The sequence below is a fragment of the Beta vulgaris genome, chromosome 3, assembly GCF_026745355.1.
Source record: "Beta vulgaris subsp. vulgaris cultivar EL10 chromosome 3, EL10.2, whole genome shotgun sequence".
NCBI lineage: Eukaryota > Viridiplantae > Streptophyta > Magnoliopsida > Caryophyllales > Amaranthaceae > Beta > Beta vulgaris.
The window spans coordinates 21720979-21737663 of record NC_079204.1 but is presented as its reverse complement, the minus strand read 5'-3'; the positions used below and the strand labels follow the sequence as shown (position 1 = coordinate 21737663).

General features: G+C 38.6%; 1 protein-coding gene across 2 annotated transcripts; it reads right to left on the bottom strand.

The window, feature by feature from the left end:
* Positions 1-1040: 1040 nt before the first annotated feature.
* On the bottom strand, positions 1041-16392 carry LOC104889142 (nuclear pore complex protein NUP155). 2 transcript variants are annotated; one of them, XM_010674295.4, is made up of 13 exons: positions 15895-16392; positions 15339-15508; positions 14521-14647; positions 9295-9557; positions 7399-9061; positions 7095-7307; positions 6742-6989; positions 6257-6659; positions 5893-6098; positions 5123-5471; positions 3247-3465; positions 2781-3106; positions 1041-1367 (listed from the first exon to the last, which is right to left on the bottom strand). In XM_010674295.4, the coding sequence occupies exons 1-13, from the start codon at positions 16054-16056 to the stop codon at positions 1250-1252; spliced, it is 4467 nt and encodes a 1488-aa protein (XP_010672597.1). In that variant the 5' UTR covers positions 16057-16392; the 3' UTR covers positions 1041-1249. The 2 variants fall into 2 exon arrangements, with proteins under 2 accessions (XP_010672597.1, XP_057249647.1); XM_057393664.1 differs by lacking the exon at positions 15339-15508 and having other exon boundaries at positions 15895-16030.
* Positions 16393-16685: the final 293 nt, after the last annotated feature.

Below are 16685 nucleotides of genomic sequence, written 5' to 3'. Positions count from 1 at the left end.
CTCATACCTATATTTTGTGAACCAAACGCCCCCTAATAATTGCAAAGATTTTATTGACCCGGTTCCTTTAATGAAGCGATATTTTGTACTTCGTTGACCCACATTTTGAACTATGCGCACCATACAATATTTTAATATGAAAAAGTAGGTAAAATAATATAATTTATGAACCAATTTGTTTTGGACGCAAATCCGCATGATATGAATATGGATCCTATTTATTTCAGATTAGAGGTTTTCATACACAGGTACCCGTATTTGCGGGTAGTTAAATAATTGGTATATGACCCGACTCGGGAAAACGTGTAGATACCTGAGAAAAATTGTGTGGTGAATGAAATGAGCTAATTATTATAGAAAAGAAAACAGCTAATTAAGAAAAAAAAAATAATGTGCATAGTGGATAATTGTATGGTGACAAATTACAGACTTACAGTGAATGACATGAGCTAATTATAAAAAATAAAAAAATAAAAAAAATCCTAAATCAAGCACCTTAAAAATCAAGATTGTTACCAGCTTGAAATGAGAGTTTTTTTGTTGAGAGCAGGAAAGTGAGATACTCAGAGTTGATTACCCAACATCTTGCAGGGAACAAATGAAACAAATTAATTATCATTAGTGATTTTCTAAAAAAATAAAAATTTGTCATTAGCAACGTAGTTCCAGTGACTTCTTAAACTTGAGTTGTGAGAATACTGAATAAATTGCAAAAAACGTGCTTAACTAAAACAAGCGGGCTGTTACCCGACCCGCTCCTTACTCTTTTTCGAGTCGGGTACCCAGCCCGTTAAAATTGAAAAGGCAAGAAAAATACACGTTTTGTTGTTGCGAGTCGGCGGGTCATCAGGTTGGGTCGACTGGGTCAGGTTTTTTTGCACACCTCTATTTCAGATCCTACAAGTCAGATCTAGATCAACATCTGAAACGGATCTAGAGTCCATAAAGACCTAACCCTACTCCACCTCAAAAACAAAAACAAAAAACCATCGAACTAATGTGTATTGATTCATCATAATACACTGCTATAAACTCGCGTATTGATTCATTCCCGATGCTAATGTGCATTGCAGGTGATTTTAAGGATTATAAACGTCCTTGCGTAATTATGTCAGGCGTCATATCTGAAGATTTAAACTAACAGCTGAATTTTTTAAAAGAGGGGCTTTCTGAACACATTTCAGAACTGTGAATCTATGTGGATAAAATACATAAATGTCTAAACACTGAAGTTTCATACAACAAAACATTAGTAGTGATGGAAAGAATATGGACTTATTAATGATTCTTCTAATTCTCGGAATCCACGATATACTGCCTCCGTCTGACTTTGTGAAAGCGGCAATCTACGAACCTCGGTCATATACCTGAAATTCCAAGTTAATCAGCAATTGATCATAAAGAAGTAAATTGGCACAAAAACAAGGTTCGTCTGACTAAAAGGCATTATATTTGGCAGGCAGATTTATCACAGATCTGCTTATGCTGCCTTTCAGTTTATTTAGACAAATCAAGAAATGCAGTGAAGTTAGGTAAGCTAAGCGTCAAAAACCCATATTTCTTTCCAAACATTAATCAGCTAGCCAGTGAGAACAAGTCCTATAAATATTAGAAACAATTTGAACAGTTGAAGTACTAATCTATACATTAAGGAGCTCTTTGGTTCAGCTCAAGGGAAAGGATAGGGAGCACAAAAGAGAACAGAAGAACTAAAAAACTGATACCTAATTTGTTTCGTTTGAGAGTGTAAGCAGATACAAAGACAATGTAAGTCTAACCTTACAACTTACAAGCACCACCACCCAGGTAACAACTCATATGTGCCTTGTACGCCGCACTAGTCACCCATAAATAATCTACAGAAGGGAGTTGGGATGGCAGCAGAGGGTGTCGGTGGTGACTTAGTGTCACAGACTTAGGGCTGGTGGTGGTAATTGTCAATACATAGATCACTCCCTAACACCCCCCCCCCCTCCCCAAAAAAAACTCATAACAACACAAGAGTTGAGAATTGAGACCAAGAGAAAGAAAAGCCTCTGACAAGGAGCTTCCACGGGTGGTTAATCATCCCAATCAATCATCTTACATTTATTCACCTTGTCCCACTGGTATCAGGTCTCAAAGGGAACAAGACCACCCCATATAGATGCTGTAGAATGTAGTAACACGTCGCAAAGCAAAAACTCCCTTAGCAGGACAAATTGATTCCAATGAAGCTCTTTGTGGCCAAAATTCTGCCAGCAGTCAGCTGATAATAGTCACTGTATAGAATTAGAAAGAACCCCCCCCCCTCCCCCCCAATGGAGAGGAAATATTTATATTGGCATCAAAACGTCTTCTAGGAGTCATACAGCAGACTTTTCTGGATTGCAAGCAAAAAACGGTGAGAAAATTACTAGGGCTTTTAATTGGTATAAATTGAAGGAAATTCAATTCAAGCAATTAACAGAGATATTTTGCTTCACTTCGAATCTTAAAGCCTGCTTAAAATTTAATTTGAAGTTGATTTTGTTTTTTCTTGGATTCCAATTCAAAACTCTGTGTATCGCACGTCTCTAAAGTCTAAACAAAGTGTCCCAGGTGACTCGCCCTGCGCCAAGCCAAAAGCGACTAGAGGTGCACCCTAACTAGACGGCTGCCCTCAATAGTCTCAGATGCGCTGGTCCCCAAACCTGTCACTCTGTGCACCTCTCAACTGGGCCAGCTCAGGCCCGCACTATAAAACTAAGAATCCAATTATCCCGAAGTGCAGAAAATAAACACTTGCAAGAACTATTTACCTATTTGCTGCACTGGTGATCTTATCCCGAACCCCTTGATTACCACTAGCTGTTTGATCAGGTAGAAATGTTCCTAAAATAAGTGAAGCTCCAACAGCACTTGTACCAATAGTCTGCGCAAAGATAGACATTGCCCATTCTCGAAGCACCACAAGCACTGAGCGAAGAAGCCGTAGTCTGAGCATTGGTGATGTTAGAATTGCTCCATTAGAGAGTAAGTGATCATATGTATTGAGAACAGGCTCTGCAGCACCTCTGCAGGCGCCTAAGAGAGCTCGCGGAATCTCCTCATCCCCAACACACTCAGCCCCAGAAGCAGATCTCTCCTGAGAAACAAAACAGAATGATGACATGTTCAACAAAAAGGCAGAATACTTCCACAGCTTCAGGAAACACACTTCCTTTAGATTCTGTTACAATCAAGTTCACTCATAGAAACAATAACAAACAAAAACATTATATATACCATTGCAGCCTTCTCCAAATGAAGACATAATGTATCCAACGGTAGCATAGCTCCATCTCCAGGATAGAGATGAGGACCAACCCTCTTCAGAACTGAAGAAGCCTCAGCTATACCTCCCCTTGAGAGAGACTGATCAATAAGTCTGGCCCACGTTTCTCTAATAATATTGGTGTCTGTATCACCCGAATAGTTTGCGAAATACAACATTTCAAGGCATACCTGCAAATTAACGACAGCCAAAATCTGCATAAAATAGAATAACCAAGCACAAAGAAGAGAAAATCTTATGTTATAAAGTAAAGTACCAGAAATGTGCTCAAGTGCAGGATATCCATTTGGAATCAGAGAAAATAGCTACTCCGTTACACCCAACTTATTTTCTATATTTGGCAATTTAGGTCTTTCTAGGACATACAATGACCATTATTCTCACAACTATATAAATATGTAGAAGTTATATATAGGTGACTTGTCTTAGTATGTTTTTAAATTCTTTGGGCTGAATGAAGAAAAGTGATTAACTTAGCACTGTAAATAATATACATCCTTGTCATCAAAATCGACAAATTCCACCTGATAATTAAAACATGGGAACCAAATCAGGAGTGCATAGGCTACTCAAGATTAGGTCGTTTTGCATCATGAGGATTGTTGCTTTTGTCGGATGTTGATATTAAAGAACTTATACTGCTTCTAGCACAAGAAATAATATGTATCTTGATGAAGAAGTTAACCAAAGCACAATACTTATAGAAAAAGAAGGTATTAATAGTGACCAGAGATTTTACATGTCAATCATGTCCTACATCAAACACCAAGGGGATCCAATTTGCCCAGATGTGTGAATCAAGAGAGAACCTAGGAAAACAAACTATCACCATATAATTATGTTTGATATAAGCTTGCCATCAAATTTCTACATCTTCTGTATACCCACAGGATGACAGGGCCCAAATTATTGCCATGAAGGAATTTGCCCAAGATCTTTGCAAGCCTTCTTCCTAAATTATTGCTATGAAGGAATTTGCCAACATATTTGCAAGCCTTCTTGCTGCCATTCTACCAAAACAGGCATTATCCTAAATTTGATTGATTGTCCCTTATTCTATTAGGATAAGAGAAAGGCATCCATGGGGACCAAAAAAAGCGTTTAAATTCGTAACTCCAAATCCAAAGGAATGAAGATCCCCAAGAAAGTGGAAAATCCATTGGTTAAAAATTGTGTAGCCATAAAAAAAAGTTTCTGGATGAAAGCAGTTGAGGACAAACAAACAACAATACTAAATATATCGTTCAAAAATTGAAACCAGTTGCTCCATAGATTTCCTTCAAAGCCAAATACCTTACAGTTGAAAAAAAAAGGAATATGAAAGTGAAGTGACCATTTTGATGAATTTCCATCCCAAGGATCCTGCTTTGTGCGCATGCTATACTTCAAGAAATCAGGTTCCAAAGGAAGTTTATAAACTACCTTATATTTTGAAGAGATATATAATCTCCAGACCTTGAATCTCTCCCCAAAGATAGGATTACTGAAAGCATACAACTCACAAATATTCCCCATATTTTACTCCTCATGGAACCCACATATGTGTAATATATACAACTTCTCATGGTACCCAAGTATGTGTAACAGATCCCACAGCTCATCATAACAATGCATGTGTAACATATTCAACTTAACCATTTAAAAAATAAATTGACCAGCAGCATCTTTCAAGACATAAGCATATCTAATTATCATTCAATAAGAAAAAAAAAATAAAAATCCACCAAGAGAAGCATTACATATTCAAGTCTATGTGCTGGGGGAGGGGAGGGGGGGGAAAAAGAGGCTCATAAGCAGTTAACAAGCGCATGAGAGAAAGGGGTTTACCTCCCAAAGTTCAAAAGGAACAGCATAATCATTATACAGCTGAGTGATACTCTTCAGTTCTAGTGACAACTCTTTCACCTTCTCTCTCAAAGAGCTTGCCAAATTAGCTTCGCGCCTCTCAGGAGTCGCCTCATTCTCCCCAGACTCTGATGTGCCAGTACGTGCTTCTAACTGCGAGGCTATAGCCTCTAATTCTTCTCTGATTTTTATCTGGAATCGCACCACAGCAAGCTTTCCCTCGAGCAGATCAAGCAACCCATCGTCATAAGCACCTTTTGTAGGACTAACTAAATGGTCACTATTGCTTGCATTTTTTGCTTGTAAAACAGCATTATTTAGGTACTGACACCTGGCACAACAAATATAAAACCAATTAGCACTTCTATTGGGAAGGATTAAGCAACAGTAAACAGTTAGGAGAAAAAGAGTGTTGTTGTCAGTAGTTTTACATAAAGCAGTATACTTTCGTCTCCCCTTCCTTTTTCCCTCCTTACTGCAGTACTGAGCAAAGGATATTTTGATTGATTTATTTTTTATTATGTGCCTTACTTTATTTTCTTTCTTTGGTTTGGGGGTTGGGGGAGGAGGGGAGGGAGTAAGTTGCATTTACTTGCAACATTGAAACTTTTGGCAATATTCTCTCTCTCCTAGCACATAGTCAAAGGGTCCCTTTTTTACCTCTCTTAACTCTCTCTCTCTCCCCTAAATTCTTGTGCCATGTTCCAATGTTGTGAGTGAAAAAAACAGAGGGATTAATATACAGCACTAACCTCTGCTCCAAGCTAGGGATGTCTCTTTCATCCATGGAACGCCTTTCCGCTAGCCTCAACAGCACATGAGCTGCAAGCAAATGCTGGCGCTTCATGATGTAATAGCGTGCCAAGAGATCTAAATATTTGGCTTGACTAAGAGAATCACGCACACCCAAACGACCCACCGTAGATATAGGGTGTGTTGACAATGAGGCAGCATGAACCTGTAAAAGGAACATACCCACTATTTATTGTCACACTATCAAGAACAATAAAAAACTAAGGTTCACAAATTATCCATCAAAGGCACTATGACTACCAAAAAGGATTAAACACCTATAAAAAGTAGGCGAAAGAAAGCAGTTGAAATTTCAAAATATACCTCCACTTTAGGTTCAGAGACTGCATGCTGCAAAAAGGGAACAAGATCAGGACCTCCAAACTCCAAAAGCTCATTTTCTAGACCCAGATCAACCATTGTTCGGTAGAGATACTCATGAAATATTCTATCAGGTGACTGAACAGCGAGCTGAACAATCTGACATATATATTTCTTTCTGGAAGATGGATCAAGAATAGATCGTGCAGATACAGGTTTCTGTGGAGAACCAATTGCTTCTCCTTTCAGGTTATGTAAAGCACCTGTAATTATCTCATAGCACTGTTCACGCTGAGCAAGGGCCCGTTCTCGAATTGCTGAATCTATTTGCTCATTATAAGCATCCCCAGCGGGATCAAGAACCTGCGCCTTTTGCAGTGGCAAGTGCACAACAGCTTCATAAAACCTGCAATTCCCTGATTGTTAGTAGATAAAATTACGTAACGAACAATAAAGATTTACGAGATAGAAATTCAGAATACTCTTACCTCAGGTCTTCAAACCTTTTACAGATTGTGCGCAGATCTGCCGACTCTGGGACTTGACTCAAAAAATTAAATGCCTCCCTAGCAAGAGTCTCCCTCTCTTCACCATCAGAAGATTTAGCAGCTCTTTCAAGACATTCCACAGCTAAGTAAAATTTGTAATCAGACTCCTTATAATAACTTGGGCAACCTTCTCGCAGTTTCCCACTAATGTCATCAACAGTTCCCCTACCATCACGACCAGTATAATACTGTGAAGAATGGAACAGCAAAAAGTATCAAGATCAATTAAATCCAGAAAGAAGAAACAATTAAGTAGCTAAAGTCATCTTCAAATTTCCCACAACAAGCATTACCTCCATCAGAGCAGATACAAGCCTAGTTGAGAGCATGTCGCCTTCCTCGGAACAAACAAGCTGATGAAAAGTCATCTGAGTTAATGCACGTCTTAAATCAGCATCAAAACCTTGAATCAACCGTGTCACGTGATGCTGAGAAAGAAGTTGCAGCAAGAAAAGAGCTTCACTGGATCTGAGGAGCAACTGCCGAAGGCATTCCATCGCTCTTACCTGCAGGACAGGAAACAATAGAACAGGTAAGAAGCATAATATATCATTAGAGGAAGAATAAACAAAAAGAAAGAAAGGAGAAAAAGCAGACCTCCATGGCAGCAAGTTCTGCAGGACTGTATGGTAACCGCTGTCTTTTACTAGATGTAAGTCCATCAGCAGACTCCATATTTCGAGAATAACCTCCAAATAAATGACCCGTCATGCTCCTGTCACCACCCCCTAAAGTTGAACCACTTGAATATAAAATTGAGCCTGACAAGTCTCCGAGGCCAGCAACACGTGCATATAATCCTCTTCTCTGATTCTTGCGTAATCTAAAAAATTTCTCCAACGAGCGGATTTTGTTTTCAAGAACTTGCATGGCTGCAACAGAAAGTCTGCACACTACACCACCATTTCCACTTTGATCGGAAGAACCTGAACCACCTGTTACAACCAAAACGGGAAGCTCCCACAAAGGAAAAAGCAATCTTGCTGTGCATAAGCACAACCCTTCATGGGCACCTGAAAATACAGGCTCAGCCTCCTGAACTACCTGCCCCATGCTAAACCCCCCAGCAGCTGTTCTTGTGTTTGACAATGCACTACTTCCTTCAAGTTGGGGAATCCCAACAAATCTAGGGTCCTCATATGCCTCAGCAGCTTTTTCAGTAACCATATTGCTTGTGATATTTTCTGTATCAACTATTTTTGCAGCCAGTATCAAACACATCGCAGCAGCTTCTCCCGCCCCAAAACGGTTGAAAAATTCCTCTAGAACTGCTCTAGGTGAGTTAGATTCCAACAACCTTCTAAGAATGTCAACTGGCCTATTGAAAACTAATTCCATCATGCCCATGGTACTGAATACCACAATCCGCCTCCTTGGTAATATATGCTGGGTTGAAAGGTCGCCTCTGGCCCATAACTTTGCAGACGCTTTCTCCAACGACTCACCTGAGCTGCCTAAACCAAAAAACTCAACTTCTGAATAAAGAGACTGCACCATTAATGCTGTGTCCGGCAAGGGCAAAACATCTGCCACAAACAACATTCTGCCTTCTACAGGCAGAGAAGATACAGATTCCCGCAACGCACGAGTGCTCCTCACACTGGTCCCCATATTTCCCGGGGGAGCTGACTGAGCAGTGTAATCCTTGCAAACAATAAGAAGAGAGGATGAATTTGGTGGTGAGGAATCAGAAAGCACAAGAGTTCCAGCAGAATGATACGCTGTTTCAACTTTCAGGGAGAGATCCTCACTTTGAGTATGACCAACAAGAGGAACTGGCCCAAAACCAAGTGCACCGGTGACCCCCAGAGGAGGAGAAGGTCTGATTGAAACAAATTTCAAACAACTTGGTTTATAATGATTACTAGTATATTCATGCAGACCTCGAACTGAACCATTAATTCCACAAGAACCAGTAGAGAAATACATTCTTCTTCCATCGGATAAAACAGCAACAAGGTGAAGCCATTTTGACTCTAGTGAAGATAAAGGTGAAATGCAAACAATGGAGGGCTTTGCTGATCCACCAGCACCTCTTGCCCCTGTTGACTGTCTACCTCCAGAATTTGGATCCCTCTGATTGATAAAGTTCCTTTCCTCTGCCACCTTTTTAAGTGGACCTTCTCCATTTTGACCCAACTCAAAAACTTGGAGTTTCATAGCTTCAGTTCTTGCATAGAATATGTGTCTTTCATTGTCAAAAACCATCTCAACAATGGGATCAACAGCTCCAAATTTAAAGACATTAGGCACAACCCATCTGGACAAACAAAGAAGAATTCACATAATATATATACCAAGAATATTCTGCAGAATATGGAATGACTTCCAGGTCCAACATTGAACACCAAACACGAAAAGCAAAAGCAAAGATATGAAATATTTAAAACATAAATACGTCCTCTAATCGCATCGATCTTTAAACATATTACAATGTCAAGCAAAACTTTAGACCAAAGATTTGACCATCAAGATCAGTGGCATAAAACATACCTCGAAATGACACTGCCAAGACCTGAAGTAAGGCAAACTTTACGACAACGTTTTTGCCAGCCAGATCCTGTAGAGTATTGCAGCTCATAAATGTGACCATCACGGCCAGCTAAGAAGATGCGACCTTTATCAGTGCAAGTAATACAGGTCATTGTAATTCCATCAGATGGAACTTTATATTCAGATAAAGGCTGTAAAGAGAGCTCCGCATATGGATCAGTTCCATCAGCTGTCCCGGAGCAGCATACTCCTACAAGAATCAACTGAAATTGTACCTTGTTAGCAAGTAACAACAGTGAAAAAAGATACAAGGGAGACTTTAACTTATAGGCCAAAGAAAGCAAATATATACTTCCTCCGTTCCTTAATAAGTGAAACACTTCCTATTTTAGAACGTTTCAAAATAAGTGAAACATACCTTAAATGGAAAAAAGAAAGTGACAAAATGACAAGAGTACCCATCACAAACTTGTGTAGTTTGCTTTTCTCTCTCCTCCTTTTGATAATGAAAAGGGTATTTTATGACTTTTTGGCTTTTGAAAGTGATGTTTATCAAATCTTGTGCCCAATCCCTATGTTTCACTTATTATGGAACGGAGGAACTAGGAAGTACATGAAAGCACAAGATCCCATTTGGCAAGTTATTTTAGCCAGCTTTTTTACCACGATGCATAGTAGTTTGTATACATATGGGATATTATCTATAGTAACCCTGTACTTTAGGCAGTTTTGCAGCATAACTTTATTTTACAACAAAAAGATATCTCCAGGGGTACCAAAGATAACTTTCTAGTTTTTTTTAAAATTTTAAGGCTATTTTGGAGATGCCGAATAAGTGATTGTCATATTAGAAAAAAGTAAATGTATTGGGTTACAGGGTTACACTACAATCAAAGGTGTATGTGAGCTAGCACCTAAGGAGGGGGGAAAAGTACAAAAGTAAACATATAATAAAAAAAGGAAAAACAAAAAAGGAGGTAGCTTATGAATAAAACTAGTTTTCTACGCACGCGATGAGTGCGTCGATTGTTTGGGTCTATTCTTAATAAATTTCATCAAAATGTAATTATAGAAGTGTGATTTATAATTATTGTTATACAAACTACTGTAATCTATAAAGTTTTTAGAAATTGAGATAAACATTTAAATGTAAAGTTTTGTAGTCAAATTAATTGTGTAATTTTTTTATATTGAGTAACCATTTTTCTCATTATGTCAAGTTACTTTGTTAATGCTTATTTAGTTTATTATTGGAATTTTTTACCCATCTTTAACTTAGGAAAGGATATAACTGTACGAAATTTGAATATCCAATTAAGTATATAAATTTAGCTAAGGATAAAAAAGACATTTTCATTAGGGGATACCATAGCTCCCCCCTTGGCTTATATAATACTAGTCTTACATGCACGCAATGCGTGCGATAGCTTGTGAAGTAGAAAATAAAATAAATTGGGTAGAAAAATCGTCTTTACATTTTGTTTTCTCAAAAAACTGATGTTTACTTTAAATGTCCTACTTTTCCCCCTTTTTTCATTTAAATAAAACAGTTAGTTATCTCTTTATTTTTTTCTTTTATTCCTTTTTCTATTTTTTGGTGTCCTCCATGTGTTGCCTTATATAATAGAGATAGGTTAGAGGGCTTAAAGCTTATTAGAAGTTAGCCAACATGATTCCATCACCTACTCTTATACCGCTTTTATCTTTCCATCACTTGCTCTTATACTGCTTTTATCTTTAAAAAGACATGCAGTCAACATGACAATTTGACATTCCATACTTCTCAACTAATTTAACCAATTAATTGTTTCCCGATCATCAAGCCCATCAGGTATTAGCTTATAACTAAGATTTCAAAGACCAAAAGCATAACAAATAATAAAGACGGGAAAATTAAGGCATGAGTTCTAGGCTTTCATAGTAAAAAGTGTGCAAGTAAAGTTCATCACTCCACAAGGATTCAAGAAACATCAACAACTTAAAAACATAATCGGATCAACAATTGAAAACACACTTTCCATTTAGAGTGTGTTTTGCCGGTCATTTTTCTAAAGAAACGAAAGAGAAAAAAGTCATGGGCAAAAAGTAACCCAAAGAGTGTCTCACCTCTTTTCTAGAGATGATCATATCCTTTTTGTTATAGAGCGACTATTCCGGAATGCTCACTCCAAAGTAGGGTTGTGCAAAAACCAGGGTCAGACCGGAATCTGGACCGAACCGGACCAGACCGAAGATTCCGGTCGGGCCTCGGTCCACGAAAAATCCCGATTCAGGGTTTCCGGTCCGGTCCGGACCGATGGACCGGAATTTTTGTTTTCTTTAGTTAAAATAAAGTTTATATGCTAAAAGAAGTTCAAAAAGTAGGAAGTTAGAAAATTAAAAGAACCTACTATCTATAACCTTTAGGATTATTGTTATTAAAATTATTAAATTTCAATGTATCTAATTTATAAATATGCTTAAATCACATAAAGAAGATTTTATTTTTACAAAAATATAGATTATGTTCCAACAGGTCCAAAACCGGAGCGGAAAAATTCCAGTCCACCGGTCCGGTCTTGGACCGGTGCACACCCCTAACTTGAGTCCAAGATATAAAATATTATGAGCATGTATGAGCAAGCATCAAAAATAGATTTTAATAAAACTGAAGTGTCCTTTACTGAAAATATGGAGATCAGTAGGAAGAACAATATTTTAGAGGTTCTTAGGGTCCGTGAAGTTCATAAACATGAAAAGTGCCTTGGATTACCAACAATTATTGGTAGATCAAAGCAAACAGATTTAGTTCATATCTTGAAGAAACTTCAAGGATGGAAGGACAAACTTTTAGTTCGCCATGACAAAGAAACTGTGATAAAACCAGTGGCTAGGCCAATTTCCAATTCCTACCTACACGATAAGTTCCACATCCAAGGAATTGTTGGACAAAATTCACTATGTAATTGCAATTTTGGGGGTGTTCTAAGGGTACGGAGCAAAAATTGCATTGGCGCGGTTGGAAAAAGCTTTGCCCGCCTAAGGCTCTTGTGGGAAGCATGGAGATCTCAAAACCTCTCTTAGCAAAGCAAGGTTAGAGGTTATTGCAAGATGAAGGAAGGCTAGATATTTCAAATTTTCAGTTTTTGTGGGGTCATTTAGAGGTTATGACCCCAACTCTGGAGGAGTATTTATGGGGTAAACGCACTATCGTTGGAAGGTCTAAAATGGCGGGAGGATGATGGGAGGAACATTAACGTACAGCTACGTGGTGAGTGAAATTATGCTCGTGTGCGGTGTTCCCACACCAAACACGCTATTGAGATAAAATTGAATATTTTTGTGACGGAGAGATTGCATCGGTCAAGAAGTCTTGTTCGGTACCAGACGTCATGCTAATGTGCATTATTCATGGCCATCTTCTGATGGATTTTACACAACAAAAACTGGATTGGTTGGGGTGCTGGAAATTGTTTATGGATGGGACAGCGTATTAGTGGAGCTGCCTGCGACGTATGGAAGATGGTTTGTACTATGGGGGTCTTCTAAAATTGGCCCAGTTCTTATGGCGTGCATGCTCTGCCTCCCTTGCAGCTCAAGGTAGGCTTTCAAACGCCATACTTCCTCACATGGAAACCATTGTGCATGCCATTTTTGAATACTCGGACGGAGGCAACCCATGCTTGGAGCTCTTCCCATTTTTGCTGGCTATGTACACGAGGCTGCAAAACACTCTTTCCTCGCTCTTTGAATGGATGATGTTGAAGCGAAACAAGGATAATTGGCTTACTTTCACTACTATGGGGTGAAGGCTTGGGCGTCTGTGACGCTGATTTTTTCAGTAGCCGAAGAGTAATCTGGAATTGGCAGTGGTGGGTTTACTTAACCTAGTGGCTGACAACAAAATGTATGTTGTTGTGGTGTTTAAAAGCGTTGCCAGGAACATAATAGCGTTGCGGGCAGATTGGCGGGCTCCAGCGTTGGGGTGGGTTAAAGTTAATACAAATGCGGCTATCATGGCTGCGGTGGGTGTTGGGCTTGGTGTGGTGGTGCCAGAAAGGCTGGTGCTCTGCTGGCTGTTCCCGTGCAAAGGACAAGCGAGATGGATGCCGGAATTGGCTGAGATTGCGACAGCAATGTACGGGATGCTCAGAGCTCAACAAAAGGGGTACAAAATATTAAGCTTGGATGTGGTGCACTTGCAGTGGTGAGGGCCATCAATAAGTAATGTGTGCGTCGGACTCCTTGCGATCTCATGAGAGGACAGCAGTTTTATCAGCTGTTGTTTTGATTCTTATCTTGTTTATGTGAGAAGGGTTGGGAACGTGGTTTCTCATCTTACCACTAGATTAGCCCCTCTAATGGGGTGGAGCAAGTCTTTTGTAAACTCTTTCACACCTAATATCTGTAACTCCCCCCCTCCCGATATCCCACCTCAAAAAAAAAAAAAAGACTTGTTGATCAAGAACATGCAAGACTGCATTCGAGAATATTCAGCATTCAGTTGAAAAAAGGAGGCTTAAGCTCTTCGAACGCCTCCTGCAGTCCTGCTATGTTAAAAGGAAGGATCCTTCTACAACATGAAGGAGAGTGGTCTTCAAGGGCCTCTTCAGAAGCATTCCTGGTTTTCAGTTTGCAATTCAGTCATTGGTCTCAATTTTGGATTGTTGCGTTTCAAAGATATTTACCTAAATCACTTATGTTTGTCTTTCTAATCTGAATTCACCGATGTAATCCGAAAATTACTTTATCTACTTTTCACAGACTTGACTTTCATAGTTTCCAGAAACTAAAGATTGGAAGCAGACCCTAAGTTAATGTGCACTCAGGCATTGTGAAATTGTGATGTCTCCATCAGGTGCTAGAATTCAACCTTAGCAGACAACCAATGAGCACAGTATAAATAGTCAAGTTAACCACATCAAGTTTCATCCCACTTATAGAACTTGTCAATTGGCATAGTAAAATAGACAAATCTTACTATGACTCCACAGTGCACAAATTAAGTCCAATTCCCATCTACACTCTCCGAGAAATAGCTTCAACTCCTTCAGATTCCAGTAAATATAGCAAATCAGGCATCCACAAGAGGGGAAAAATGAGAAAAGAATAATAGTATATCAAGAACCAGGAGCTCCATGTGTATATGGCATATGCATAATGTTGCTTTAATTTGTAAGATCTCTACTGAGCAGTAAAAACTTTAACAACTTATATTTGCATGATTTGAAAATGAAATTCAAGTACCTCAGCAGGTGTTGCCAAAACCAAAAGATACTGAATAGCTTCAACGAAAACACCAGGTTTAGATTTAGCTAGGCCCACAGCACATATAGCTTGTTCCTCCCCACTGTACTCAGGACATTGCCCATCCCTACACATGAAATCCATGAAATCAGGTAAGACTTATCACAGAAGCAGAGAACATACATCAGCGACAGGTAGAATAAGCAAACTTCAGAAAATGAAATCACGTTAACAGATATAGTCAGTCTTAAAACACCCCGTTTTATGAGATTTTGCTATTTATGTTGAATTTTTCACGCATTCTTCTTCACTTAAGAAAACATGATTCCTCCGGTTTTTTACTTGCAACGTTTCCTTTTTTGGCAATTCTCTATTACTTTCAACTTTTCTTTTTTGGCAATATATTCTCTCTTTCTCTCCCTAACACATAGGCTTTTTTTATCTCTCTCCTCTCCTCGGTCCTTGTGCAAAAGGAAACATTGCGGTAATAAAAACCGGAGGAAGTATATGCCTAGCGAAACATAGAATTCACGCAGGATGGTAGTGTATATGATATCATGATGAAATGATTCTGAAAGACTAACTTTTAGACACAGTGTATAGATGATTCAAAATTCCCATGAGATCATTCTATTATATAAATATTCACTAATTGTGAACCAGGTAAAGTATGGCAATGCCCTCAATCATTTCTTCCTCCTATTTTTTAATTATACATAGAGAGGCTTAACAAACTATACACATAAAAGCAAACAACCTCAAATTGAAACACAAATATCAGAAGAAACGCCAAAAAAAAGTCCCAAAAGTGTAATTACCATTTGTCAAAACGCCAAAGAAAAAGAGAGTTGTCAACAGACGCCCACGCCCTACGTATCTCAGGAAAAATTCCACATAAAGCAGTTCCTTCGCCACCAGCAGCATTATATCGTTCTACAAGAACATTAGGTAACTCCCAGCTATCTACCACTTCAACTAGAGGAGGCCACTGCAATGTAAATAAAATGTTTCTAACTTTCGATAATTCGTTTTGGATCAAAGGCACAGAAAATTCCATAGAATTCAAGTATAACTTTTGATAACCTATATACTAATATAAATCAGAAAACAAACAAAATAGATCTTTTATTCCATTAAGCCAAATTTGGGTTCCTAGCAAAACCTACACGAAGTCGATAATTGAAGAATAACGAAACATATAGCTAGAAACAACCCATATAAGAGATAGAGCACAAACTACATTGATAACCTAGATACTCATACTAGTATACTACTATAAATCAGAAAACAAACAAATTTAATGTTATTACAATAAACTAAATTGAAGTTGTAGCAAAACACGAACTGTAAAATAGACGAATTAAAGAAAAGAACCTCTTTGGGATGAGTGGTATAGGGATGACTAGCATATCTAGAAGCTTCCAAAGCTTCTTCAAGGTCGAGACGAGCAGCCACGTCTCGGCTAATGCGGTCACTAACAACAACACCAGCATGAGTGACATCGCGCATAGCAATTTCTTCATCATTTGACATCATTCTGTGTTGTCTCAACCAATGAAACCCCAAAAACTAGTTACTAGTTACTAGTTAGTTTAGACAAGTGTTAGTAGGGTAATGATAGAAGGAGGAGGAGGATGAAGTGCAGAATTTGGTATTTCTATTTCAATTCAAAGTTGTTAATTTTGAATTGAAATAGAAATACCTTGGGAATTGGGTGATACTGATTGGGAAATGGCGAATTGCTGCTGCGTAGTACCGCCGATTGTTTGAAGTGAGAGCGAAGAGTGTGCGGAGAAAGTGAGAGTGAAAAAGGGGGGGAAAGCGCGAAGAAATCACGAGTTTTTTTGTGTGTGTGTGTGTTGTGGTTTTAGGGCGTTCGGGTGTTCGCCTTTGGGGTAAAGCTTCTAAGGGTGCGTTTTGTTCAACTTAAAAAATTAAGTTTCAGGTCCAATAAGTTCAGATAAGTTCAGATAAGTTGTAATAAGGTCTAATAAGTGCAATAAGTTCCAATAAGGTCCAATAAGTTCCAATCAGGTGCAATAAGTTCCAATCAGGTCTAATAAGGTCCAATAAGTTCCAATCAGGTCTAATAAGGTCCAATAAGGTCCAAATAGTCAATGTTTAATAAACATTTGTATTATTGTCCATTATTTTGTTATTCATAA

Bases quoted from the DNA above. Each gene is read 5' to 3' on its own strand.
- LOC104889142 (XM_010674295.4), bottom strand. From the start codon at position 16,056: ATGATGTCAAATGATGAAGAAATTGCTATGCGCGATGTCACTCATGCT. The intron at 3,466-5,122 runs GTAAACCCCTTT...GTTAATTTGCAG, and splicing joins TTCCTTTTGAACTTTGGGAG to GTATGCCTTGAAATGTTGTA. The intron at 3,107-3,246 runs GTATATATAATG...TTTGTTTCTCAG, and splicing joins ATTTGGAGAAGGCTGCAATG to GAGAGATCTGCTTCTGGGGC.